This window comes from Falco biarmicus, chromosome 4 (genome assembly GCF_023638135.1).
Source record: "Falco biarmicus isolate bFalBia1 chromosome 4, bFalBia1.pri, whole genome shotgun sequence".
NCBI lineage: Eukaryota > Metazoa > Chordata > Aves > Falconiformes > Falconidae > Falco > Falco biarmicus.
This window is the reverse complement of record NC_079291.1, coordinates 61388400-61415753: the sequence shown is the minus strand read 5'-3', so window position 1 is coordinate 61415753 and position 27354 is coordinate 61388400. Positions and strand designations below refer to the sequence as shown.

Below are 27354 nucleotides of genomic sequence, written 5' to 3'. Positions count from 1 at the left end.
CAAAGGGGACAATGGGACACCAGGTATTGGGGACATCAGGACCCAGGCCATTGGGACACTGGATTTCAGGGATATTGGGAGCCAAGACACGAGGACATTGGGACCTGGGGTGTGGGGGCATGAAGACACCAGATGTCAGGGACATCAGGACCTGGGGACATGAGGACAGGGACCCCTGGAGCCAGGGTCCTCTGCACAAGGGTTCCAAAGGGCACCAGGGCCCCCAGCTGTGGGGTAGCACCACAGGGACATGTGCGCAGGGGGTGCCTGGCATAGGGGACATGTGGGGGTCTGCTGGGGGGGGCGGGCACGGGCTCTGTCAGCCCCTGGCAGAGAGCTGGGGGTGCAGGTTGGCCCCTTTCCTGGGCACCCTGAGCTCGGGGGGTGCTGAAAGGTCCCAGCTTCCCCCCCGGCACTGTGGGGGAGAGCTCTGCCCTGCCCTTACTATCCCACCCCATGCCCTTCTTGCCCCATCCCATCCATCCATCTTACCACATCCCACCTCACAGGTCCTAGCCCACCCTGCCCCATCCATTCATCCCATCCCATCTGATCCCATCCACCTCACCCCCATCCCCTAGATCCTATCCATTCATCCCATCTCAGTTGATCCCATCCCACCCCATCCATCCACCTCATCCCATAGATCCCAGCCCATCCAACCACCTCACCCCATCCCACCCCATCTCATAGATCCCATCCCACCCCTCTCACGCCACCTGATAAGTCCCAGCTCACCCCATTCCAGAGATTTCATTCCATCTATTCATCCCACCTGATCTGATCCCATCCCTTCCCACCCCCTAAATCCCATGCCACCATATCTCACAGATTCCATCCCATACCACAGATCCCAGCCCACCTCAGATTCCATCCCATCCATATATCCCATCCCAACTGATCCCAACCCATCAATCCTACCCTTATCTCACAGATCCCATCCCATCATGCAGGTCCCAACTCACCCCATCCCAGAGATCCTGTCCCACTCACACATCCCATAAATCCCATCCTACCCCCACCCCATAGATCCCATCCCATCTCATCCCATCCCAACTGATCCCAACCCATCAATCCCACCCTATCCCATCAGTCCCATCCCACCTCCATCCATGCCCCCCACTCCTTCCCACCCCACCCCAACCCCATTGCAGCTGACCTGTGCTCCCCACTCATGCCCAGGCTAGCAGGACCCCAAACTTTGGGCAGAGTTTCTGGGGGACCCCAGCCCCATGCTGGGGCTGCTGGGGGTCCTGAGGGTCCCAGCCATGCTTGTGGGGGGTGGGGCCGTGGGGGTCCCATCCAGCTCTTTATTCCCAGTGCACGCAGAGGCTTTGGCATTGTCCCACGGGGGCCGTGGGGTGGGGGGACACGTGGTTGGGGGTCACAGGGCTGCAGTGGGGCCATAGGGTCCAAAGCAGAGGCCAGGGGGGCAGGGTGTGGGCAGACAGGATGCAGCCCGGGCGGCGACGGAGCAACTGCCCACCCCCCTCATCTCCCGGGCCAGTAAAGCACGAAGCCATCACGGCTTTTGCCAAAATCGGGGTTGGCTGCATCCGACCGCGTCTCCACTGTCAGCAGCCGCCGGCGCCCACGTAGGCTCAGCTGGATGCAGTCAGAGACCCGAACCTGCAGCTCCCGCTTGGTCCTACAACATCCCAGCATCAGCGGGGGGGGGGGGGGGGGGGGGGGTGTCTCAGCACCCAATGAGCCCCGCCCAACCCCAAGCCCTCCAACTCACGCTCGGCAGTGGTCCAGGAGGACGCCCACCAGCTCGCCCACCCGGTTGTCCCTCTCCGGCTGCATCTTGTGCAGGCACACGGCCAGGTCCTCCTGGCTCTGGGTGTGGAAGACCACCAGTTGCGCCTGGCAGCTCGTCACGCTCAGCCCTGTCACCTGTGGGGATGTCTGGGTATCACTGCCACAGCCATGGCTGCCTCGGGGGCTTGGGGACACGGCGTGGTCAGCATGGCATGGCCAAGGCACTGTGTCCAGCATGGTGGGGACAGTATAGCAGGGACAGCGTGGCACAGCCAGTGTCATGGGGACAGCATGGCATGGTCAGCATGGTGGGGACAGCATGGTGGGGACAGTGTGGCACAGCCAGTGTTGTGGGGACAGCACAGCATGGCCAGAGAGCTGGGGACAGTGTAGTGGGGACAGCATCCCACCTCTGTTCCAGGGGACTTCACCATGCCGATGTGGATGGCCCTGGTGCTTGGCCACAGGGACCACAGAGGGATCTCCAGCTTCTGGGTGGGAGTGGGACAGCTGGGACACCTGGGTCCCCCTGATCCCAGGCTCACCAGGGCAAGGGTGTAGGAGATGGTGGCCTTGTCTCCCCATGGCCTGGGGTCACCAGTGGGGTTGGGGACACTCACGGTGCTGAGGGGCAGCGCCCGCATCACCCGGTACTGCTGCCGGGGATCCAGCTTGTAGAGGTGCTGGTCCGTCACGAGGATGGCCCGGTCCCGGCTCTTACCAAAGCGGTTGATCTGCAGGGACAGGGACAGGTGAGGGGACATGCCAGGGGGGTGACACCACCGTGGCAGCCGGGCAGGATCCCCCTGACTCACCTTGCGGACGTGGCAGGAGAAGAGGACAGAGCCAAAATGCACCTTGTCCTTGAGGGTCTGGAGGCGGCGGGCGAAGGGCAGCGCCAGCCCGGGGTTCTCACTGGGCTGTGGGGAGCCACAGCATGGGGTGGGGGTGGCACCCTGGGGCAGGGATGGCACCTTGGGGCGCACCATGGGGCACCCCCAAACCCACCACCAGCCCTTACCGAGGAGAGGTAATCCTGCACCCAGCTGCGCTGGCAGCCCCAGTCCTTCCGCAGCCCCTCCAGCACCTCCATGGCGGCCACCTTGGCCCGAATCTGCCCCATCTCAGAGGGTGGGATGTTCTTGATGATCTGCCGTGCTCGCCACCTGCGGCGGGGGGACATGGCACGGTCATGTCACTATGCCACGTCCACATCCTGCACCCCTGGCTCACATGCCCCCGGCCCGCATCCTCTTTCCATGTCATGTCCCTATCCCACATCCCCACCCCACATTCCAGTCCAACGTCCCTGTCCCATGTCCACTTTCCCATCCTACATCCCATCCCTGTCCATGTCCCCCTCCCGCATTATCCATCCCATGTTCCTATCCCACATCCCCATCTTGTGTCCCCATCCCATGCCCCTGTCCCCACCCCACTTTCCCATCCCATGTCCATGTTCCATCTCCCTGTCACATGTCCCCATCCCACTTCCCTGTTCTGCATCCACATCCCATGTCCACATTTCCATCCCATGTACCTCATCCCTGCCTGCATCCACATCCCCATCCCATGTTCACATACCCATCCCATGTCCCCATCCCATGTTCCCGTTCCATGTCCCCATCCCACGTTCCTGTCCCACATTCCAGTCTCATGTCCCCATCCCCATCCCATGTCTCTATCCCACGTCCCCATCTCGCGTCCACATCCTGTGTCCCTGTCCCCATCCCACATCCCCTTCCTGTGTTTCTGTTCCACATCCCTGTCCCAAGTCCCTGTCTCCATCCCATGTCCCTGTCCCACATCCCCATCCCATGTTCCTGTTCCACATTCCCCTCCTGCAGCTCTATCCCATGTCCCCATCTCATATCCCTGTCTCACATCCCTGTCCCCATCCCACATCTCTATCCTATGTCCCCATCTCATGTCTCCGTCCCATGTTCCCGTTCCACATCCCTGTCCTCATCCCACATCCCGACCCCAGCTCGGGAGCGGAGCAGGATTTGGGATGGTACCTGCGGAAGAGGCGCTGGCTGGCATCCTGGAAGTGCAGCAGCACGGCTGGTGGCTCCGGCCAAGCCACACTCTTGCCGAAATCGGGGAGGGCGCGGACAGCCTGGAAGCGCCGCAGCAGCTCCCGCAGGTACGCCCTCACCTTGTGCCGCTTGTAGCAGGCCATGATGGTGTAGGCGGCACGCAGGTGACGGCAGCGCCGGCGTGCCAGGGCACCACGCCAGGCCTGTGAGTGCCCCGTCAGCGCCGGTGCTGCCCCTGGGTGCCATCAGCAGCACGGCTGTGGCACCCGGGGGGCACCCGGCACAAGGAGGCCCCCAAAATGCTGCTCCCCTCCCCCCTCCAAACCACCCCAGTGGGGCCCACGCCCTGCTCCGAAGAAATGTCCTGGGTTGTGCCCTGTGCTGGCCGGCCCCACGGGCTGTCCCACAGCCAGCCCCATAGCCGGCCTTGTGCCAAGCTGAGCCCCATGCAGGGCCTGGTTCTCTGCCTCATGCCATGCTCCGTGCTGTGCCCCATGCCACCCCCCACGTCACGTCCCATGCCATGCCCCACACCATGCTCCATGCCCCTGCCTGGTGCCTTGCCCCATAGCACGCCCCATGCCCTGCCCCACACTGTGCTCCATACTGTGCCCTACAGCATGCCCCACACCATGCTCTACACCCCTGCCCCACGCCATGTCCCCCAGCACACCCAGTGCCCTGCCCCATGCCAGGTGCCATGTCCCACACCCCGTACTATGCCCCATGTCACACCCCACGCCCTGCCCCACACCATGCTTTGCCCATGCCAAGCCCACACTCTGCACAATCCTGTGCCCTACACCCTGCCCGGAGCAGCCACCTGCCCCACTCCAAGCCTGTGGTGCCAGCAGCTCCCCATGTAGGCAGAGCCCTGGCTGTCTGCTCGCTCTGCCGGCACCGCCAGCACCCAGCCGGCACCCTGGGCGTCCCCCAACCCTGTGTCACCCCGGTGGAGTGGAGACCGAGCCAGCTCATGTTGCCCATGTCCACCTTCTGCAGCAGCAGGACGATGATGGGGATGAGCTGTGTTCGCTCCTGCTCCAGGCAGAAGAGGGTGCGGGGTGTGCGGATGAAGACCTTGGTGTGGCCATAAGCCACGTCATCCTGGAAGCCATGCTGCTCCAGGAGGGCTTGCGTGGCCTCCCGGTCGCTGGCCATCAGGTGGTTGGGCCACGTGTACTCACAGGTCATCTTGTACCTAGGGGGCAGAGCAGGGTCAGGGGGTGCGGGGGGCTGGGGGTCCCAGGGAGGCTGGGTGTCCTGGGGGGCGCAGGCCATACCGCAGGAGGAAGCGGTGGTAGGGCTGGCGGTAGGCGAAGCCGGCGCGGCGCACCCGGACGTTCTCCAGCAGCCCCAGGTAGGAGACCTGGTGCCGGCAGCGCTCCTCATCGAAGAGCGTCGGTGACTTCTGGTCGTTGGGTTTGATGCAGCGCACGTAGTAGGGCTCCTGCGGGGACACAGAGGGGATGGCACCATGGTGGCACCTGTGGGTGGCACTGAGCCCATGGGTGTCCGGGGCTGGGGGGCTCGGGGCATTGCATCGGGCATGGGTGGCACAGGGACAGGAGGGCTCAGCGGCTTGGGGACATGCCCCGCTGGCTCAAGGACATCTGGGCTGGCTGGGGACATGCCCCGCTGGCTCAAATACATCTCGGCTAGCTTGGGGATGTGCCAGGCTGGCACAGGGACATGCCTATGTGGCTTGAGGCCATGCCCAGCTGCCATGGGCACACACCAAGATGGGCTGGGGACATGCTAGGTTAGTGCAGGGACACGCCAGGCTGGCACAGGGGACATGCCTGGCTGTCGCCAGTCCCCTACCTTGGAGGCGAGGTTCTCCACCAGGGCCACGATGGAGTTCTTGAAGAGCGTGCCGGTGGTCAGCGGGCGCTTGGTGACCTCGGTGATGCTCTGCTCCCCATCGGGCCACATGGCACGCAGCACGGGGTCCGCGCTGGGGACAGTGTTGACGTGGTGCTGGCAATACCGCTCCCCCCCCACAGCTGTGCTACCAACCCCCCAGCTATGTCCCCTGTGTCCCCAACCTGTTGTAGAGGAGCCGCTTGAAGTCCTGGAAGAGCGTGTCCTTGTTCTTGTCCAGGAAACCCTCCACTGAGTACCTGAAGGAGGGGGACAGCACATTGGGGGGCTCCTCTGGCCTCCCTGGGGTGTTGGGGGGTGGGGGGGAGCTGCACCCTGTGGGATCCTGGTGTCCGGGCTGCCCTTCCACCCCATGGTGAGCCAGGGGCTGCTGGGGGTACCCCTGTGATGGGGTGACATGTGGCCCTGGGGGCACCCATGGAGGCCAGGGGGCTGTGGGGTTCAGTGCTCATGGGCAGAGTCCCCCAAGCCTGTCGCCACTGTCCCCAGGGTATGGCATGGCACGTCCTCCACAGCCCATCCTGCTGCACATGGCCTTTGGGGACCTCCCAGACCCCATGGACCTCAGCAGTCCCCAAAATGGTCCCCCCACAGTCCTGGATGGCTCCACACAATCCCCCATGGGTCCTCAGAGCCCCACGATCAACCAAGGGCCCCCACATCCCTGTGGCCCTCCACAGTCCTGGGTGTCCCCATGGCCCTCCCAAGGTCTCTCGTGGCTCCAAGGCCACCCACAGTCCTCCACAACCCCAGGGCCACTCATGATGTCCACAGTTCCCACCAGCCACCCATGCTCCCATGGCCCCAGCTGAGCCCCCGCCAGTCCCCTGTGGCTCCCCACAGACTGATGGTCCCCCATGGCCCCAAACCACCCCTACGGTTCCTCAAGACCCCACCCCGTGCTCCCACGTGGCCCCCTGTGGCTCTCCATGGCCCCATGGTCAAACCTAGACCCTCAAAAGTCCTACAGCCCTATGGTCCCTAGTGGCGGCCACACCCCCATGACCCTCATGCCCTCCCAGGCTCCACGTGACCCCAAGGCCACCCATGATGTCCACAGTCCCCGATGGCCACCCACACTCCCACAGCCCGAGCCGAGCCCCCACCAGTCGCCCATGGTCCCCCATGACCCCAAACCACCTCCCACAAGCCCCTCAAGACCCCCCCTCTGTGCTCCCACATGGCCCCCCATGGAACTCCACAGCCCCATGGTCAACTCTAGACCCCCAAGTGCTCTACAGCCCCATGGTCCCAAGTGGCCCCCATGTCCACCCAAGGTCCCTCATGGTGCCCCACAGCCCCAGGGCCACCCACTGACACCCACAGCCCCCCATGTCCCCTCACGTGACGTCTCCTGCGTAGTGCTTGATGCGGAAATCCCGGTTGAACTCCATGGTCTTGTCTGTGGGGCAGAGCTGGGGAGCAGGGGGGGTGTCAGCCCCCTGCCACAGAACCCCTGCTGCCCCTGATCCCCCCCAGAAGCACCTTGCGGCTGGTGTAGTGGGGTGGCAGCCGAGACGGGTGTCCATGGAAGCGAGGAAGAGGGAGTCAGTGACGGTCCCCGCGGCCAGGCAGGCCTCGTCCAGCAGCGCCAGGATGCCACGGTGGGGCTGCTCCACCAGCTCCACGATTGGGCTCGTTGCTGAAGTACTCGATCTAGGGAGGGCGGGGGGGGTGGGCACCCCAAATTGCCACCCCCAGGCACCTTGATTTGCCCCCATACACCCCCAAATCTCGCCATGCTAGGTGATGACATACACGTCCCCACTGTGCTCCCCATGTCCCCACCACGCTGTGCCAGGCAATGCCCCCCAGGTCCCCCCAAGCTGCTCGCCCTCTGCCAGGTGATGTCCCCGCCAAGTCCCTCTGTGTCCTTCATGCTCTGCCAGGCAATGCCACCCATGTCCCCCTGTCTCCCAAGCTCTGCAGGCAATGTCCCCCATGTCCCCACCATGTCCCCCAAGCTCTGCCAGGTGATGCATCCGTGCCCCGCCACTTCCCACTGTTGCTCCCAAGCTCTTCATATCTGCCAAGCGTTGTCCCCATGTCCCCGCCATGTCTCCCCCATGACATCACACATTCCTTTGCGTCTTCCCCATCCCCCATCCTCTCACACTCTGCCAGGCGATGCCCCCCCTGTCCCCCCCCGTCCCCTCACACTCTGCCAGGCGATGCCCCCCCTGTCCCCCCCGTCCCCTCACGCTCTGCCAGGTGATGCCCTCCCGCTGGTACTCGGCCTGCTCCTGCCGCAGGATCAGCTCGATGAAGAGCTGCTGCAGCTTCTCGTTGCAGTAGTTGATGCAGAACTGCTCGAAGCTGTGGGCAGGGGGTCAGGACAGCCCCGCCAGCTGCCCCCTTGCCACATCCCTTGGGTGCTCCCCAAGATGCGTGGCCCTGCTGCCGCCCCCCCCTGGGTCCCGTCCCTCCATGGGTCCCTCCTGGTCCTGGTTCTGTCACCTCCATGTATTCCCTGAGGTCCTGTCCCCTTCTGCATGTCCCCTGGGCATCCCCACCCCCACATGTCTCTCCCAAGCTCTGTCGCCCTCCTTGAGTCCTCCCAGGGTCCTGCCACCTTCATGTGTCCCTCCTAAGCCCTGTCCCCTCCATGTGTCCCTCCTGGATGCCATTCCCTCCCTGTGTCCCTCCCAGGTCCTGTCCTATCCATGTGTCCCTCCTGAGTCCTCTCACCTCCTGTGTCCCTCCCAGGTGTCCCCTGTCCCCTCCACGAGCCCTTCCCATCTTCAATCTCCCCACCCTGTTCCTTCCAGGTCCTGTCCCTCCACGTGTTCCAGTGTCCCTCCTGCCACCCCTGGGCCAGGTCACCTGTTGGTGTCGAAGATCTCAAAGCCATAGATGTCGAGGACGCCAATGACAGTGCTCTTGCCGTACAGGCGGGCATCATAGCCGCGGGTGGCGATGCCAGCGTTGATGCGCCCCACGATCCAGCAGAAGAGCCGCTCATAGATGGCCTGGACACAGGGACAGGGTGGTGGGCACCCATGGGTGCTGGGGGGAGACCTGTCACCCCATGTCCCCCTCCCTACCTTGGCACAGGCATCCCGGGCATAGGCAGCCTCCTTGGGGCTGTGGCCCTTCTCGATCAGCTCCCCGCCGCCGGCTGCCACCGTGCGGGTCAGCAGTGCCCGGTGCAGGTTCTCAGGTGCTGTGGCCACCAGCTCGGCCAGCACTGGGAGCTGCGCCGTGTCCTCCACTGCTGCCACCTCGCCCTCTGCCATGAACCCGATGTTGCCCTGGAGCAGACCCACCACGTTGGTGGGTGAATGTGGGGGGGACACCCGCAAGTCCAGCATCAGCCCCTCCCGCACCATGGGCTGTGCTGGGCTGTACTGGCTTGTATTGGGCTGGGCTGGGCCACGCTGCACTGTACTAGTTTGTATTGGGCTGGGCTGGGCCACGCTGGGCTGTACTGGTTTGTATTGGGCCATACAGGCTGTATAGTAGTTTGTATTGGGCTGGGCTGGGCCACGCTGGGCTGTACTGGTTTGCATTGGGCTGAGCTGGGCCATGCTGGGCTGTCCTGAGCCATACTGGTTTGCCCCAGGCTGTGCTGGCTATGCTGGTTTATGCTGGGCTGTGCTGGTTTGCATTGAGCTGTGCTGCACTGCACAGGGCTGCACTGGTTTGTGGGGGCTGTACTGGTGTGCAGGGGAGCCATACCAGTGGTGGTGGTCAGGAGCTGTACCAGTGTTCGAGGGGCCACACTGGTGCGCAGGGGGGCTGTACTGGTGCATGGTGGGGCCCTGTATTGGTGCATGGGGGACCATACTCATGCGCAGGGGGCCGTACTGGTGTGAGGGTCTCACCAGATGCAGGATGGCAGCCAGGATCCGGCGCACAGAGCCCATCTCCTCCTGGGAGAAGCCGATGATGGACATTGCCTCCTCCACCGCTCGGTAACCAGCCGCGTCGTCTCCGCAGGCCTGGGGCAGCATGAGGGGCCAGGGGTGGTGTGAGGGGCCGGGACCCCCAGCCTGCCCCCCCAGCCCCCCACCAGCCTGCCCCCCGCCACACTCACGCTGCCCGGGGTGCCCTCCTGGGTGTAGCGGTAGGTGCCAGGGTCCCGGCAGAGGTGCAGCGAGGCCAGCAGTGCCGCTGGTGCGCCCAGCAGAAGCTGCGGGGTGGGGGGGTCAGCACATGGTGGGGCCGGGACCCCCGGCCCGGTGTCACCTGGACTGGCTGGTGCCACTGTGTGTCCCCCTACCCTGCTGCAGCCAGTCCTGTCTCTCCCCATCCCCATCCCAATCCCCATCCCAATCCCATTCTATGCCCATCCCGTTCCATCCCCGTTCCATCCCCATCCCCATCCCCGTTCCGTCCCCGTCCCCGTTCCATCCCCATCCCATTCCATCCCCACCCCAACCTGCCCCATTCCCGGCACACCTGGTAGAAGGCATGGAAGTTCCTCTCTCCTGGCTGTTGCTGGAGGACTCGGGACTGGAAGAGGAGCCAGGTGGGTGCCAGGCAGTGCTGGTGAGCCCAGTGTCCACCCGCCCGCACCAGCCCCACACCTTCTCGAGCAGGTAGTTGTGGATGTGGCCGCCAGTCGGGTCACCCTTGAAGTCGAAGTTGATGTCCATGTACTTGCCGAAGCGGCTGGAGTTGTCATTGCGGTTGGTCTTGGCATTGCCAAAGGCCTCCAGGACACAGTTGGACTTCAGCAGCACATTCTTCACTCTGCTGGGGCGGCACGGCACGGCACGGAGTGCTACAGTATAGCACTCTGGCATGGCACAGCACGGCATGGTGTGCCATGGCATTGCATGCTGTGGCAGCCATGGCACAGCACAGCATGAAAGGCACAGCATGGTGTAGCATTGCATGGCACAGCACGGCACGGCGTGGCACCACATGCACAGTACAGCATGGCACAGAACACCGCAGCATCGCAGTGTTGCAGCTTCACTGATGCACACAGAATCTGCCCGCCCCCCCCCCACCCTGGGACCCCTGGATACCCCAGCTCTCGCCGCACAGCCAGGGCCACCAGGGACCCCCCCCAGCTGGCACCCAGCCTCCTGCTGGCACCATGGGGCCAGACCCACCTTTCCACCTCGGCGCGCTGGGAGGGGTTGGTGATGGCGGCGATGTATTGCATGATGTACTTGCTGGCCTCCGTCTTGCCCGCCCCGCTCTCGCCTGGCAGGGACGGCAGGGGCTGGGTGAGGGCACCCACCCATGGGTGCCCTCCACCCACATGCCCCCCAGCGTCACCAGCCCCTACCTGAGATGACGATGCAGGTGTCCTTGGCACGGCGCTTCATGGCCTTATAGGCGGCATCAGCCAGGGCAAAGAGGTGGGGTGGGCGCTCGTAGAGCTCACGGCCACGGTAGTGCTCCACTGCCGGCGGGCCGTACAGCGCCAGCGCCCGGTACGGGTTCACCGCCACCACCACCTCCCCAATGTACGTGTAGATGCGGCCCTGCAAGAACCTGCACAGGGGTGGCCGTGGGGTAGGCTGTGGGGCAGGACGGCACCCTGCAGAGTGCTGTGCCATGGGGTGCTGTGGCACCCTGCAAGGTACAGTTCAGTGGGGTGGCACTCTGCAGGATGTAGTGCTGTGGGGCAGGATGGTACCCTGCGGGGTGCTGTGCTGTGGGGCTGGGAGAGGACCCTGTAGGGAGTGGTGCTGGGGAGCAGGATAACACCCTGCAGGGTACAGTGCTGTGGGGTGCTGTGCCATGGGGTGGTAGCCTATGGGGTGCTGTGGGTCAGGATGGCACCCTGCAGGGTATAGTACTGTGGGGTGGCACTCTGCGGGGTGTGGTGATGGGGGGCAGGATGGCGCCCTGCTGAGTGCTGGGGGGCAGGGCGGCACCCTGCAAGGTGCTGAGCTATGGAGCGGGACACCGCCTTGGGTGCTGTGCAGAAAGATGACATCCTGCAGGGTGCTGTAGGGCAGGATGCACACCCTACCACACACGGTGCCGCAGCACCACGCCATGGGGCACAGCCACCCACTGCTGTGGGACTGAGCGGTGCTGTGGGGCAGCGGGGAGAGCACAGGAAGCACGTGGTTGCACACCCTGTGAGCCCCTCCACACCCTGCACCCCCCAACCTGCTCCAGGGGGGACACGATGTGCCTCAGTTCCCCCCCATGGACACGCGGCACCGCCCAGATGTTTCCTGCGCAGCTGGAGTCTGGTGCTACCATGCAGGACTCGGGGTGCCTGGTGTACCCCAGCCTGGCAGCGCCCACGTTCCAGCCACTGCATGGATGATACTGCGTGGGTGATGCTGGGGGTCTCGCAGCATAGCACCCACCGGTGGGAACCACCAGCCCCGGCAGCGCCTTGGGGTGCCCCCCCGTGCAGCCCCCCCTCGTGCGCCCCCCGTACCGCAGGCGCAGGTTCTGCAGGAACTGCTCCATCGTCACCTCATCCAGGAGGACGAAGTCAGCTTTGCCAAATTCGGGACCCTCCAGCTCCGCCATGCCGCGCCCGCCAGGCACCCACTTCCCCTACGCTGCACCGGCTTCCTGCGCCAACAACCGCCGAGACAGCGGCGCAGGCGCGGGGGGCGCAGTGTCACCACCTCCCATGGGGTTTCAGTGGGGCGGCCATGGGGCTAGGGACACCCACATTTGTAGGGTGGGGACTCAGCCCCCCACCCCCAAGGCGGATTTTGGCAGCACGCACCCCATGGCAAAGGGTGGGGACCCCGCAGTGGGGTGCATGGGAAGGGTGGGGTGAGGGATGTGTGGGGTGGACGCTGTGGGGCTAGGTCACCTCAAGCCATCACGCCTGTCCTGTCCCGTCCCCACCCCCCAACTGCGGTTATGGGGTGGTAACTTCCCTCCGGTGCCGTTCTGGCGGTGATCATCGCTGGGGCCACCCACACCCTTGCCCGTTACCACAGCGCGCCAAAATCCCACTGAGGAATCTATTATTTATTAAGATGCTGGCATCACCCGCTCTCATCCCAGTCCCCCCAGTTAAAACTCTGGTGTAACTGGGAGCTCTGGGAAGGACAAGGCAAGGTGAAGATCATCAGAGATGGGCTCCATGCTGGTATCCAGCTAGAAAAGAAGGGAGGGGAAGTGTTAAGACAATGGGGATTACGGCACTACTGAGGCACAGAACAGCCCCGCACCGCGGCATCACCAGGCTATCAACTCCACAGCTCCACTCACAGTTATTATGGCAAACTGGCACTCGCCAATATTCCCAGGTTTTTAACAGTTTACTCCCAGTAAAGCCCAGTAGCCAAAAAACAATCGTACCGAGCCAGTGAGGAGCACGGCAGGCTTTGCCGGAAGGCTGCCACCTGGTTTTCCCAGTGGTTTTCCCGAAAATGGGGCGATCTACCAGATTTTCACCTAAAATCAAAGAAAAAAAAAAAAAGGTTTAGAGTCACAAGGGGGGAAGTCAAGGGTTAATACTGAATCCACCGACACCAGTGGCTCTTAGCAGGGCTGAATCTGTGCCACTCCTCATACCATGAGCGGGACTCGGCAGAGCTCTTGCTGCACTGCCGGAAGCGCTGTCACGCTGGTCCCCACGCTGGTGTCGTTCCCCCCTGCAGCTGCGGCATCGTGGTCCCAGGCACGAAGCCCCGGTGGAAGTCCTGTGGGGGACACACTGTGCTGCCTTCTGCCCGTGCTCCGGTGGAAGCTCCTCCCTCCACCTGCACAGCCAGGTGCTGCTTGTCTGCCTGTATGTTTAATTTGCAGGATTAATTATGCTGCCAGGAGCACATGGGGGGTGCTGAGGGCAGGGAGAGGCCTCAAACCGCCCCCAGGCTGCCCTGGCAAGCACTGACCCTGCTTGTGGGATTTTGGCACTGAGCCCCCAGTTAACAAGGGGACAATGCCTCAGCAGCTGATAATTATGCAGAATTAGGCTAATTATGGTGACCAGGGAGAGGGCAGGGGACCCCTCCCCAGGTCAGGCAGTGGTTGCTGAATAAATCCTGCCAGGCAGCTCTGTGCCCCACACTGCAGCTCTCCTGCAGGATTTTGGCACTAAGCCCCTCATTAATGAGGGGACACAGCCTTGACAGCTGCTAATTACACAGAATTAGGCCAATTATGGTGACTGGCCCATTGAACCCACCTCCTCACTCCCAGTGGCTTCCTACATCCCTCCAGAGCATTGGAGCAGGAACCTGGATGGGGGAAGCGCAGGATGAGCGCTGGCAGCAGCCTGCACTGCTGTGCTTGGCGGAGCAGGCTGGGCACCACCCAGGGGTCCCCGCACCCTCCCTCAGGCCTGGGGGTGTCCGGGATGTATACAACCCCCCCCCGGCACAGCGGGGCGAGGCCACGAACCATCCCTGGGTGCTCTGGCAAGCGCTACAGGAAAGGTGGGGGCCACACCAGGCCCCCCCCATGCTGGGAGGCTTGCGGCAAGGACGCACCGTGGGTACCCGACACCAAAGAAACCCACTGGGATGCCACCATATGGCGCTGCCGGCAGCGGGGCTCCCCATGCCCCAGCTGGGTGGCACGGCATGGCTAGGCCTTGCTGGCATTGTGGTGCTGAGCCCGATGGCACAAGCAGAGCGAGGGGGGCCCCAGGAACAGCTGGGGAGCGCAGCCTCATGGCATGCAGTGGCCCCAGAACTGGCACCGCAAGCCACAGGGGGCACAGCCCCATGGTGGGGCTGCTGGGTCGCTGAGGAGGTTTGGCAGGGCTAATTATGCAGAATTAGGCTAATTGCAGTGACAGGGGAAAGAGCAGGGAACCATTCCCCAGGACAGGTGGCAGTTGCTGAATAAATCCCAGTGGGATAAGGCTGCGGAGTGGCTCTGTGCCCCACACCGCAGCTGTCCCATGAGATTTCAGCACTGAACCCCTTGTTAACAAGGGGAAAATGGCCTCAGCAGCTGCTAATTGCACAGAAACAGGCTAACTACAGTGACAAGCCCGTTGAACCCACCTTCTCATTCCTGGCAGCTTCCTACATCCATCCTCCGGAGTACCAAGAGTGTCCTCTGGAGCATCAGAGCAGGAGCCTGGCATGGGGAAGAACAGGATGAGCGGCACAGGGTGGTGGCAGCTGGCCCTGCAGCCCCCTTGCTGCCCCACGGCCCAGGGGTGTCCGGGATGTCTATAACCGCTCCCCGGGTAGGGCAGGGAGGGGCCTCAAACCGTCCCGGGCTGCTCTGGCAAGCGCTGCAGGAACGGCGGGGGCCACGCCAGGCCCCCCCACGCTGGAAGGCTTGCTAAGGGGGGTGGGAGGGACACGCGCCCCCCAGGCCCGTGAACTTCCCTCCAACCCCCCTAACCCTGGGAGTCCCACTTCCCAGTATGAACACCCCGCTCCCATGAGCTCCGCTGCCCCAGCGAGCCCCCCCGGCCCCAACACCCCCCACACCCCTCTGAGCCCCGCTCCCCAGTGAGCCCGGCCCCAACACCTCCTGCTCCACCAGTGAGCCTCCCGCGGTGCCAGGACCCCTCGCTTCCCCAGTGAGCCCCTCCCGGCTCTAGGACATCCCCCCAGCCCCATGAGACTCGCTCCCCCCTGGGAGCCCCCCCCCCCCAGCCCAGGGAGCCCTACTGCCCGCCATGATCTACCCCCGGCCCCATGAGCCCCGCTCCCCCAGTGAGCCCCAGCCCCAGGGCCTCCCCCAACCTCAGGGAACTCCCCCGGCCCATGAGATTTCCCCCCCAACTCCATAAGCCCCACTTCCCCCGGGAGTCCCCCCCGGCCCCGGATCCCGGCTCCCCGCCGTGAGAACCCCCCTGCCCCACCCCGGTTAGGCTGCGGGCGGCCACATGCGGCCCACGGAGAACTACTCTTCCCAGCATGCACCACGCCCACAGCACCTCACGGCGGCGGAGCCCGCTGGCAGTGCAGCGCCTCCCGCCGCACCGTCGCAGAGAGACCTCAGTTCGCCCCCCGTCCCTGGGAGCAGCCCCGGCCCCGGATGGCGGCGGATGGCGCTGGGCCGCGCCACGCCACACCACAGCTGCCACAATCGTCGCCATGCCTGAGGGCGGAGCTACGCCGGCGCGTGACGCCACGCCGCACGCCAGCACCACCCAGCAGCGGGGCAGGGATTCAGCGCATGCGCAGCGCCGCGGGGGGCGGAGCCTGACTGGGGACGGAGCGTGGCTAGAGCGCTGGGCGGGGCCGCAGCGCCCGCCGCTCCAGGCGTTCCTGGATGGGCGGGGCTGGTGGTGCGGTGACCTACGAAGGGGGCGCAACCTGCTGCTGAATGGGCGGGGCTAACGGCAGTGGGCGGGGCCAACCCGAGGCTGCGGCGGGGTCGGCGCATGCGCGGAGCGCCCCGCCATCCCCGCGCGGCCGGGGAGGACTGACGTCAGTCCTCCTGGCGGCGGGCGGAGCGCGGTGCACGCCGGGAAGCCGCCGCCCAAGATGGCGGCAGGATTGAAAAGTTGGTGGTGGCGCTGAGGCGGCTGCGGGCGGGTCGCGACCGGGAGTGGGAGCTGGGTTGGTCTATGGCTGCTGCCGGCCAGTGAGGTCGAGCTACTGGGCCCCGCCGCGCACACAGGCCGGGCGAGCACGGCAGCTGCGGGGATGCCCCGGGGGGGGCCGGGGCCGCCGCCGCCGGAGACATGGAGGAGGAGGGCAAGAAAGGCAAGAAGGTGAGTATGGGCCGTCACCGGGCCTCCTCGCTGCTCTGGAGGTGGAGGGTAGCTGGCGGGTCCTGCCGTGCCCCTGGCAGAGGGGGTCCTCCCTCACCTCCGGGCCTGGGGTGCTGCATCATCCCCTGGGCTGAGGCTGTTTGGGCTCCCTTTGGCGCTGGACTCGTGGCTTTCCTTGTCCTGGAACCCTCGCAGGGGTAGCTGGACCCTCTCTTGGCTTCTTGATCCTTGTTCCCTCCCTGTGGTGGTTCCAGGTGTGGCCCTGTCTGAGCTGAGCACCTCCCTGTGTTTGTGACTGCTGTGGGGGCCGGGGCCTTGCTTCCTGCTAAAATTCTCGTGGTGGGCTTGGGGGGAGCGCTGCTGTGGGTCAGCTGCCTTCCAGGCATGCCCTGTCTTCAACCACGGTATGGGTTGGCTCCCACCACTCTGCTGGTGCCTTGATACCGGTCAGGGGCTGATTTACCCTTCTGCTTTTCTCCCCAGTCAATAAATGAGGCAAATAATCAATGAAGCACCTTAAAATGAATTCTGTAGTAGTGCTGGCCTGTTGTCTGCTGACAGTGGCACTAAACTGGGCATGCTATACACACATGCATCTGGTTTATGTGTTTATATGCATATATTCAGTCAGCTATAGTCAGGACTGCAGCACTGTAAGCGCCTCAAAGGTCAGCAAGCTCTGTCTGTGTTGACTGCAAACAGGCTGCTCTACTTTCTCATGTTTAAACGTATTTTTATGTTGTGTGGAGGAGGTGAAGCTGGAGCTGGGGACTGAGGCTGGGACACTTGCTAAGAGTGGTGCTCCCTGAGCTGGGGGTGGGTTGGCTCTTTGCAAAAGAAACAACCCTTCCCTTGCTTTGATGACATAACTGGGGGGAAACAAGCTATTTTTAGTCGGTTTTGGGGGTACTTGCAGTAACGGTGATCTCGGAAGGTGGCAGCAGAGTCTCCTGCTGAAACTGGTTTGAAACGAACAGAATACACACAGAATGAGAAATATTGAATGGTTGGTTTTTTTCTGAAGTTACTGTACAGGCTTCCCACAGAGCCAGATCTGGGAAGTAAAACCACTGACTGTCCCTTTGTGATGTCTGGTGAACCACGTGTGGTGCAGCAGGATCAGCAGCACAGGTGGAAAGAGAAGTTACTCATCAGGATATGTTGTCTTCCTCCTTTCAAGAAGAAACAACTCCAGGTGCTTGTTCCTGGGGCCGTGGATAATTGTAGAGTAACTTTATAGATGTAGGCAAATGCCCCTTCGTGGTAGGGAGTGACTGCAGGGCTAGAAGTGTGCGCAGCTCAAATACGTAGACAAGATGTGATATGTTGTAGGAGCGGAATCATTTCTTGTCTGCTGAAAAATGTTTCTCTGCTATTTTGGAAAAACCTGGGAGATTTTGCCTTGCAAAATGGTGCTTTCCAGAAGAGCTGTTTACTTGTGTGGCCGGGGTGGTAGGAGAAGAGAGCGTTGTTGTGCTGGCTGGTGTAACCTGGGACTGTGTTAGTGTGAGAAGAGGCAGCTAACTCTTGTACCTGTGGATCCTCGGGGTGGCTGAGGTGTCGGGGTGAGATGGCCCAGTTCAGTCTTCTGCTGGGAGCAGACTGCCCTCTGGAGTACTGCGTAGCTCCAAGGATGGAAAATTAGCAGTCTATCTGGGCAACCTGCTCTGTGTTCACCCTCACAGTGAAGAAAGCTGTTGAGTTTTTTTCTTTCTATGAACAGGATTTGCAGTGTTCCTGTTCCTTCATGTTCTGTCACTGGGAAGACTTTGTATTCCTCTTTCCTCCTGCACCAGATCCTTGTACACACTGATCTGATCCCTCCCCGACCTCCTCTTCTCCAGGCTGGATGATCCCACCTCTCCCAGCCTCTCATTGTGTGATGGATACTCATGGCCCTTTCTGGGCCAGCTCTCACATGTTCCAGTCTCTCCTGTACTGGTGACCCCAGACCTGGCCGCTCCAATCCCCTGATCTGCTTCTTTGCTGCATTGTTGGTGATCCCAATGGACAAGGAACATGCAGAGACCCGCAGGAGTGGGGCTGCAGCTGAGGAACTCTGTGTTGCACAGGGATAGCATCTCCTGGGCCAAGCCACGGGCTTACAGTACTTTCTCAGTGTACTTTTCCATCATAGTGGTAGTTAGTTAACCCTTGAAGCAGATGCCTGCGGCTCTTTTGAGTTTGGACTACTATCAAACGCAGTTAATTTGGCTGCAGAGGTGGGCTTATTAATCTCCTGTGCCACAGCAGTTCCCAGCTGCAGGGGAAAACTCTTTGTGTCTTTTATATGCTGTGGATCATTCCAGAAGGCAGGTCCTGGTCCTCTGCCAGTGGCATTATGGGCTGAAATGGGGCAACTGAGTTTGTTTAACGCCTCTCTGAAGGTGTCTTAGGGCAGGTTTGGTCAGGACTAGGGAGAAAATCCCAGCCTTGCTTTGGGGCTGACTGCAGCTTTAGACAAAGCATGTACTTGTTAAAGTGGAACCCTGGAAATCCTGCCAGGAACTTGTCTTCCTTAGCTTTTGCCTCTGGTGGCTCATGCCAGTGGGGTTATCCCAACCGGAATACAGCAGTGGTGGGATGGAGCATGTCCAGCCAGCTTTTGGCTGTGGTTGTGAGAGCTGTGTCTCAGACAGGTTTGGGGCAAAACACACATTTCTCTCTGATATTGTGAGGAAGGATGGATCGACTTGGAGGATGTTGCCTCCGGCTGTGCCATGAGGCCACGCGGCTTCCTCAGCACTTGCTGCTGCAGTCAGCTGGGCTGTGGGAACCTGCCTGGGGCTGGAAGAGCAGCTGGTCTCATGCTTGGGAGCCTCAGGCGAGGATGGATGTTCTTGGCATGCCTGTTCTTGGCATGCCCCTTCCTGGAAAGAGAAGGGATGGAGGGAGGATGAAGGCAGATTTCTTGGCTGCCCTGTTGTTATTTGCCTGTAGAGAGGATTTTCCTGCTGGCCTGTGTCGCAGGAAACATCTCACATCTGTGCAATGGCTGCCAGGCTGCTGCAGGTGATGCAGTGTGAAATCCTTGCATGGTTTTCCTGAAGTAATTCTCTGTGGGCGGTATCAGATGTTTGCATAAAATTCCTGACTCTTCCATCTCGGGTATGCCCTAGATCTCTGATGCTGGCTCACTTCGCCTGTTCCCAGGCCTCTTACAGCAGCTGCCTCTGCAATTGCCAGATCTTCCTCGTAAAACTGATCAGTATCTGTGGTACTGAATTCTTTGTGGTTTAAAATGCTGGTTAATATTGAGGATATTGGCCAGTCCAGCAATTCCTTCTTGTGCAGATCATTGCAAAATGTCTGCCAAAACTGAGCTTGTAACTCCAAAGTGTGCTTCGCTCCACACCAGAGGCCTTGGGCAGCAGGGTCGGGTTCTGCGCTGGTATGTGTGGAGGTGAATAGAAAGCCGAGAAGCTTCTCAGGGGCAGCGAGGTGGTTATTAAATAGCTGAGACAGAGCTGGGTCTTGAAGTTGGGTGGCACAGGGCGAGCATCTAGCCTTAACATAAATACAGAGGGGCTGAGCTTGGAGTCACAGTTTTGTGGGAATTTCTGCTTGCAGGACAAATCACTTGAGCTTCTTTCGTTATCCTGAATATCTAGCTTGTTCTTGTCTGGAATAACCGCTGGGCTTTGACAAGCCCTGCACCCATGTTCATGTTTGAGACTGTTGCTGCAGGAATGGTTCTTCCATGACTTCACTTATTTAGGCCACTCGAGTGAATGCAGCATCTGTATTTTTAGCTTCCTGGGAGGTTTTTAGGCTAACGAAAGCACCCATGAGTACTTGGATCCTGTGGTGCTTTGCATGCAGAGCCTAGATCTGTACTCCCAGCTAAGGCAAGCCACGTGGAGATCGTTCCTGTAGGCTGCCCATCACCCATTGCTCTCTGCTAGTCTGAGACTTGATGCAGCAGCCCTGACCTGATCCCCAGTCCTTTTGGGATAAGTTAGGCAGGCTGCGACTGTGATAAAGCTCTAGCTGCCATGGTCTGGCACAGTGGCTGCTTGCTTGCTTCACACCTTGTGCTGAAGCCTGGCTGCAGAAGGTTATGACAATGGGTGTTTAGTCCCTGTCTCTGATCTCTGCGCCTGTGCAGGAGCCTGAGCTGTAATATGGAAAGCTTTATCCAGAATAACTGCAGAGTCCACAGTTCCAGCAGGTGTCGAGCACTGCTACCTTCTCTGCTCCTGGCATGTCCCTTGTCCCCAGCTGATGTGACCTGAGGAAACACAGCAGAAGCTGCCCAGGCTCTGCCCCAGTGGTGGGTAACTGGGGGAGCATGAGGAAACCAGAGGGCTGGGTTTCAGTTGCTGGAAGGGCTTGGCAGGGTAAGGCCAGCTGCCCTCGTCCCTTGCCATGGTGCAGTTTGGTGTGCTGGCACTGGGGGACAGCTCAGCAGCAACTGTTGCCTCTTCCAGCATGGTGCTGGTGTGAGGGTGCCTGCAGGTCTTAAAACAGGAGCCTGGCTTCTGAGCTTCTCTCACTGACAGGTCTAGCTTGAAGTGTTTGTGCTGATTAAAATGATGCAGTTTAAAATACATCTGGAATCCAGCTGTGAGAGATCTTCTGGACACTGCCTCTCCCCTCTTACCAAGGCTCAAGGCGCACCAAGCTCCCAAAGTGGAGGCATATGGGTAGTGAATTGCTGGTCAAGGCACTGCCCTTCCAGCTCTGTGCTTTAATCCACATGCCCGGGCACTTTGGCTGCCACCACGAAGCTGGGTGAGCTCAGCCAGAACAGCGCTTCTGAGGCTGTCTTTGGCTCTCCTGCCCAGAGGGCAGTCTCCGGTCTTCCTCTGTAGCTAGAACATCATTTGCCATGTACCTTAGCTGACATTTCCAGCCAACAGACTTGTCTGAAATGGCTAATATTGGATCTGTCTGCTGCACTGCTTTGTGTGAGCCAAGTGGGGCTCATGTAGGTGAGAACAACCAAAGATCTGGATACAGCAATTTGACATCCTCCAGTTTTCCACTCCTTATCCTGTTAAACTTTAATGGTTGCAGTTACAAACCCCAGTGCTGTTTCATATGAAGCTTGGGAAAACTCCCAAGTGCAACTCAGCGTTTCCCTAATTGCATTTAAAATCTCTGCCTGTGTTCAGCAGCTCAATAAAGACTAAATTTGGTGTTCCTGCTCCCTCTGAAGGGGTGGCCCCTGGGTTGGGAAACGGGCTTTTCATTTTGAGAGCTGTCTCATGATCTAAGTCTTCCTGGGGAAGCCAGCAGACCTGCTAGACTGGGTTTTAGCAGCTGCTCTGCTTTGAACTGCTGGTGCCTGGCTTGCTGTGGGGCGCGGGGCTCAGTGGGACAGTCCTGTCCTTGCTCTTCTTGGCTGCTTTTGGCCTCTTCCCAGTTACAAGCAGGGAGCTGCTCATTTTCTCAGTGCTTCCTCCTGCCCCTGGAAGAGGCCAAAAATCTTCTGGAATACAAGGAGCAGAGGCTGAATGGAAGTGTGATCATCCTGGGTTTCAGCTTGGAGCCCAGAGTGGGGTTAATGTGGGGTAAAATCTGACTGCAGGGGGCAAAGGGGCAGGAGAGATGGGGCTTTGGCACTGGCATCTAACAGAGCAAGGCTCGTGGCCCACTCTGGGTGGTGGCGTCTTCCTCTTGCTGCTGCTGAATCTTGGCCTGAAAGTTTGGATGGTTCTGGTGGACCTCATGGTGCCACACAGCTGTACTTGTCCAACTTGCAGCAAGGAGGAATTTTAAAAATTACTTAAACTAAGCTTAATTGTGCTTCTTGAGCGAGGCCTGTGAAAGCTGAGACTTGCCCAGCTGAAGTCCAGTGTGAGTCTGTCTCCATATAGGATGTGGGGTTTTTCAGTCTCGTTGGTGCCCTTTTTGGAGACCTTCTACCTTGTCTGGAGCAAAGTGAGGACCTGTGGTGTCAGGAGAGACTGGAGGACTCTGGGGAAAAAAAACGTGTTGGTGTTGCTCTGCAGTGTGGAGCTTTGCTTCTACATCTCCTAGGGTCTGGGATGCTGTTGGGGAGTTCCCCTTGTGTGGTGGGTGACCTCTTCCTGCTCTGGGGCCTCAGCTGCTGGAGGTGGTGGCAGCTGTGGCATAGAACATCTTCAGCAGCCCCTCTCCTGGTTAGGTCTACACCTCCTGGCTGGATGGCCAAGAGCGGCTGTAGATGAGCAGCTGTGGGTGTAGGTGGGTTTGGAGCACACCTCACGGTGCTTCCTCAGGAGGAGCTTGTCCTGAGGACCAGGGTGCTATGGGAGGGCTTTGTGGCAGGGCTGTTCTTAATGCACTGGTCATATCCAGGTGACCTTGGGATTCATGGGAGGTGGGATCATCCTACCCAACAACAGTCATGTGGCTATGATGGTGTGCTGCTGCTCCAGGCCTCGGTGGGCTGGAGAGGAAGCACAATGTCTCGGACATGGTGCATGTCCTCAAAATGGGGATACTGGAAGCTTGAGAGGCCACTTGAGCTTGGTTGAACACAGGATGCCTGGCATTTTTGTGGCTGAGGGCAGTGGCCTGTGGTGGTGAGGGTGCTGGGAGGGGCAGCCCCATTTCCCTCTGCCCCAGCTCCTGCTTTGTCTTGCCCTTGGCACTCGCTCCAGGGCTCATCTTCTGCCTGCCTGGCTTCCTGCACTGTCAGGCTTATGCTGTGGTAGGAGCAGGACAGCTCTTTCCTCTAGGCAGCCACTAGATAAGTGGGTCTGCTGTCGGGGCTGTGGTCAGCCTCAGGATGAGGGAGGCTGTTCCTAAAACCAGTGAGGGCCATCAGCAGGCACTGGCACGGTGGCTGGGAACAGGGATGTCTTCCCAGTTTGCTTCCCTTATCAGATTGGGGATGTACTGAGCCTGTGCCATGTCTGTAGCTGACCTTTGAGGTTCACGAGCTGCTCTGCACCCTGTCCTGTGGCAGGTTCTCCATGGCGTGCTGTTGGGCAGCGGCCTGTCTCCATCCTTGGGCTGACCCCACTCAGGATAGTGGCACTTCCCCCCACTTGAACTGGGAGAGGCAGTGGGCAGGTCATATCTATCAGTGTGATATAAATACACCCACCACGCTGATTTGCAGGTGTCTGCATGTGGCATCTCCTTGGGCCTGCTGCTTGTCCAGGCTGAAGGAGGCTTGGTCAGAGTTGCACAGCTCCTTTGAGCCTGTGGTCACCCCCACCTTCAACACCTTCTGGCTTTCCCAGTCTTCCCCTGTCCCCATACAATGGGCAGATCAGACCCTCGTGTTGGGGTGGTGATTCCAAGAAATGTGGTGCCTTCCTGGGTGAAAGCAGGCGAGAGTCTGCTGAGTATGTGAGGTGGGCAGTGTGTTGTCTGTCTTGCTCTGGGTACTGCTCAGGCTCTGCCTCTGCCCAGCTGTTTGGCTTCAGAAAACCTGAAATATTCTGTTCTTCTTGGTGCTACCCTTGCATAATGTTTTCAGTTAACGCTGCCACCTCAGTAGTGTCCCTTTTCCAGACAGGTTCCTGGGGTGTGATGTCCACCCCACCATGAAGACAGACTCTGACCCTGAGTGGCTCTGCCTTGGCAGGAACTAACAGCTCCGCCTCAGTTTTCCTGTGCATCCTTGTGTCCTCCTCGGTGCCAGCTGGCACCAGGATATGAATAGCGGCGGTGACTGGAGGAGAGTTCCCTGAGATGGGAGGCACTGGGGAGGACAAAGCTCTGCTTCAGAGTTGCAGCAGTATCCTGACTTCCAGCTATAGGAAACACCTTCCAGCTGGCCGTGGCCTGTGTAATCAGGTGCCCTGTATTGGATGCTCTGGCTCCCAACAGCTCCTGGGGGTGTGTTTGGTTTGTATTTGCCTTCACCTGCAAGGATGTATGGAAATACTCGCCCAAACAGAGCACCAGCAGGGCAGTGAGGCATCTCCTCCAAGGCTGGGGAGGTGCCTCTTCTGAAAGCTATGGTTGATGCTCACATGCAGCTTAAACGCATTATCTTCCCCTGGGTGGTGGTGGGAGGCAGAGGGAATGTCCTGGCTGCTGCTTCTTGCTACCCAGGTGTGTCTACCCCTGCTGCTTTCCACCTCCATGCATGTCCTGGTTGTGGCCCCTATGGGTTTTGAGGATGGAGCAGCATGAGGGTGTCAGGCTGGTGGGACCATCTCTTTGGGGAGCTCATCCAGGGCAAGCGATGGCTGTGGCCTGGGGCTGGGGAATGAGAGGGGTCGCTTATTTCCAGTTAAGGCTTCACAATCATGGAAGCTAATGGTCCCACTTCAGATGTTCAGCCTTCAGTAACCTTCACTGGACACCAAACTGCTGCTTTGCTGCTGAGGCCAGCATGGGAAAGGACAGGTCCTGCAGCAGAGCTTAATGTAACCCAGATTTTTCCTGGGTTTGCATGCCTGTGTCAAAATAGTTTTGCTGTTGTGGGTTTTGCTTGGTACAAAATAACTCTACCATGTAATTGGGTAAATACTTGCTTTGCTGTTTGGTTAGAGAATGGCAGACAAAGCTGAAGCTTCCTAAAACTGCATTGTTCACACAAGATGCTGGCTGAAGTAATGATACCAGCTTTCAAAAGTGTACTCCATAAAACTTGCCATGATGGAAGCCCTGACCCAAGACAAGTCTGGTTCCAGCCCCAAATAAAACAGTGAGGTATCCCTGACCCCACAGCCCCCGTTAGCTGTGTTTTGAAGAGCAACACCTAATACTCTGCGTTTGAGCATCTGTCTTCCTTTTTTGTGTGTAACATCCAGAAAGCAGATAATGTTTTCTGTTTCAGAGGTGCAGCCTGTTTCTGTGCTGGTGAAAGCCTGAAGCCACACAAGAGTAGTGCTCCGGGATGAGATGGCATCTGTCTAGCCCACACATCTCCTTGAACTTGAGCAGTTTCTGTATTTCCAGCAGGCTGCCTCATTGCATGGGGACTCAGCAGGCTGGCTGAGCTGGCAGACACAAAGCTCTGCCCTGTGGTGTAGAGGAATGAAGCTGGGTTAATTAGCATTGATAATATACAGCTGTGGGCTGGCTTCAGGGGTGGCGGGTTGGTTGATGTAGGTAAGGTGCAGCTGTGGCTGGTTAAGGGGTTGGGCAGTCAGTGAAGAGAGGAGGAAGAAGCAGTGAGGAGTGAGTGGGCCCTGGATGAGGCGAAGCCAGCAGAGGGACTGGTATGAAGAGTGTGATGGTATGAGACAGTACAAGACCTTGTTGCAGCTTTATAGTTTGGAGAGTGCTGTGACACTGTGGGACGTATTTCAGTCTGAGGCTCATCTCTGTGGACCTATGGCAGGCTGCAGAGCCTGGTTCTTCAGGGGTGCAACCAGGAAGCCCCCAGGCTTGCTGTAGGACCACCAGGATGACAAGTCTTGAAGCAGTGACGTAGTAAAGGGTTAATGACTCACTCCTCAGTGGTGGCTCTTCTGCAGAGCTCTAATCCTTTCTCCAGCCTCCTGTGGCATACTGCTCCGAGGACAGCCTTTCCTTCTTGCACAGGCTTAATCCCCATTTATTTTGCTTTTCACAAAGCTGTATCACCCTTCAGTGCCTTTTGATTCTTTCACCCTAGGATTTAGTTGCGGGGGGGGGGGGGGGGGCTGGGAAAAGTCAATCACAGAAGAGTGTGCTCTGCAGAACCAAAGAGTTTAATGTGGCTCCAGAGCTGGGCAGGGGGTGTGTGTGTAAGGAGGGGTGACACAGGTCTTGTCATGCTCTCAGTGATCACAGTGAAGTGCTCTCCTAATACTGACCAGACATGAAAATAAGCGCAACCTTGTACCTCATGATGCTCTGCCACTAAATCCTTGTAGGTAGTAAGAACACACTTGCAGGGGATGCAGGTGGGTTGGCATTGCTGGGAAGCTTCAGAAGCCTCAAGCCCTGTGTTCAGCAAAGGTCTTCAGGACTCACTTTAGCTCAGCCCATGGTAGGTGCTAAAAATACAGCAGCAAATGCTGCTTTGTAGGAAGGTGTGCCGCTACCTGGGGAGCGGTTGCCAGACTGGGTTTCAGCTGGAGTTTGCTGGAAGCCAAGCCACATCTGGCTGATAACTGGAAAGTTTTCCTTGGCCTGTTTTAGGTTTGGGTGCTGACACTGCCATGGCAGCTGTGGTTCATGGTGCCCAATGCATTCACATCTGCCTGAGGTCTTGTGTTCTAGTGCTGCTGATAGCCACTGATGGCTTCTCCAATGGTTTGTCCTGTGACCCGTGCAGGTATTTTCTAGCCAAAGTTAAGGTGGAAACAAGATGCTCTTTGTAGCAGTAAGCATCCTGACAGCTCTGTGTGACCGAAGCATTGCTGAGAGTCAATGAATATAGAGCAGAACAGGAGCAACCTTCTCTGTAGCCAATACACCTGGCAAAGGTGAGCATTTGATGCTTAACTCAGCATCCATTTGAATTTCTCTTGCTGCTAGAATCCTAGAATGGTTTGAAGGGACTTAAATGCCATCTAGTCCAACCCCCTGTCATGAGCAGGGACATCTTCAACTAGATCAAGTTGCTCAGAGCCCTGTCCAGCCTGACCTTGATTGTTTCCAGGGATGAGGCATCTACCACTGCTCTGGGCAGCCTGTGCCAGTGCCTTACCACCTTCATCATAAAAAAAAAAAATAAAAATTCTTCCTTATGTCCACTCTAGATCTACCCTCTTTTAGTTTAAAACCGTTATTCCTTGTCCTGTCACTACAAACCCTGCTAAAATGTCTGCCCCTGTCTGTCTTATCACAGAATCCTAGAACAGCTTGGGTTGGAAGGGATGTTAAAGATTATCTAGTTCCAGGCCCCCTGCCATGCGCAGGGCCCCCTTCCCCCAGCCCCGGTGGCTCCCAGCCCCGTCCAGCCTGGCCTTGGGCACTGCCAGGGCTGGGGCACCCACAGCTGCTCTGGGCAGCCCGTGCCGGCGCCTCGCCGCCCTCACAGGGAAGGATTTCTCCCTCAGCTCTGATCTCCATCTGCCCTCTCTCAGCGCAAAGCCGTTCCCCCTTGTCCTGGCGCTGCAGGCCCTTGGGAAAAGCCCCTCCCCAGCTTCCTCGCCGGCCCCTTTGGGTGCTGGAAGGTGCTCCAGGGTCTCCAGGAGCCTTCCCTTCTCCGGGCTGAACAGCCCCAGCGCTCCCAGTCCGGCTGCACAGCAGAGGGGGTCCAGCCCTCTGATC

General features: G+C 59.6%; 2 protein-coding genes and 1 non-coding gene across 3 annotated transcripts in view; 1 reads left to right on the top strand and 2 right to left on the bottom strand.

The window, feature by feature from the left end:
- Nucleotides 1–1139: 1139 nt before the first annotated feature.
- Nucleotides 1140–12345, bottom strand: MYO1G (myosin IG). Its single transcript, XM_056333992.1, is given in 24 exon segments — nt 1140–1648; nt 1742–1896; nt 2382–2495; nt 2577–2681; nt 2783–2927; nt 3780–4003; nt 4794–5001; nt 5084–5250; nt 5625–5757; nt 5849–5923; nt 7029–7099; nt 7170–7195; nt 7198–7318; nt 7320–7340; nt 7886–8000; nt 8508–8653; nt 8729–8935; nt 9509–9625; nt 9721–9816; nt 10086–10139; nt 10214–10379; nt 10748–10841; nt 10927–11135; nt 12043–12345. Coding segments are annotated over 24 exon segments (3021 nt in total). The 5' UTR covers nt 12138–12345; the 3' UTR covers nt 1140–1491.
- A 2395-nt stretch (nt 12346–14740) lies between these two features.
- Nucleotides 14741–14873, bottom strand: LOC130149332 (small nucleolar RNA SNORA9). The gene has a single exon (XR_008821877.1). It is a non-coding gene; the product is annotated as a small nucleolar RNA SNORA9 (small nucleolar RNA).
- A 1124-nt stretch (nt 14874–15997) lies between these two features.
- The window catches only part of CCM2 (CCM2 scaffold protein), a 38846-nt gene continuing 27489 nt past the window's right edge, over nt 15998–27354 (top strand). The window contains exon 1 of the mRNA XM_056336765.1: nt 15998–16257. Within this exon, the coding sequence (XP_056192740.1) occupies nt 16228–16257 (30 nt within the window). The 5' untranslated portion in view covers nt 15998–16227. The remainder of the gene's footprint in view (nt 16258–27354) is intronic.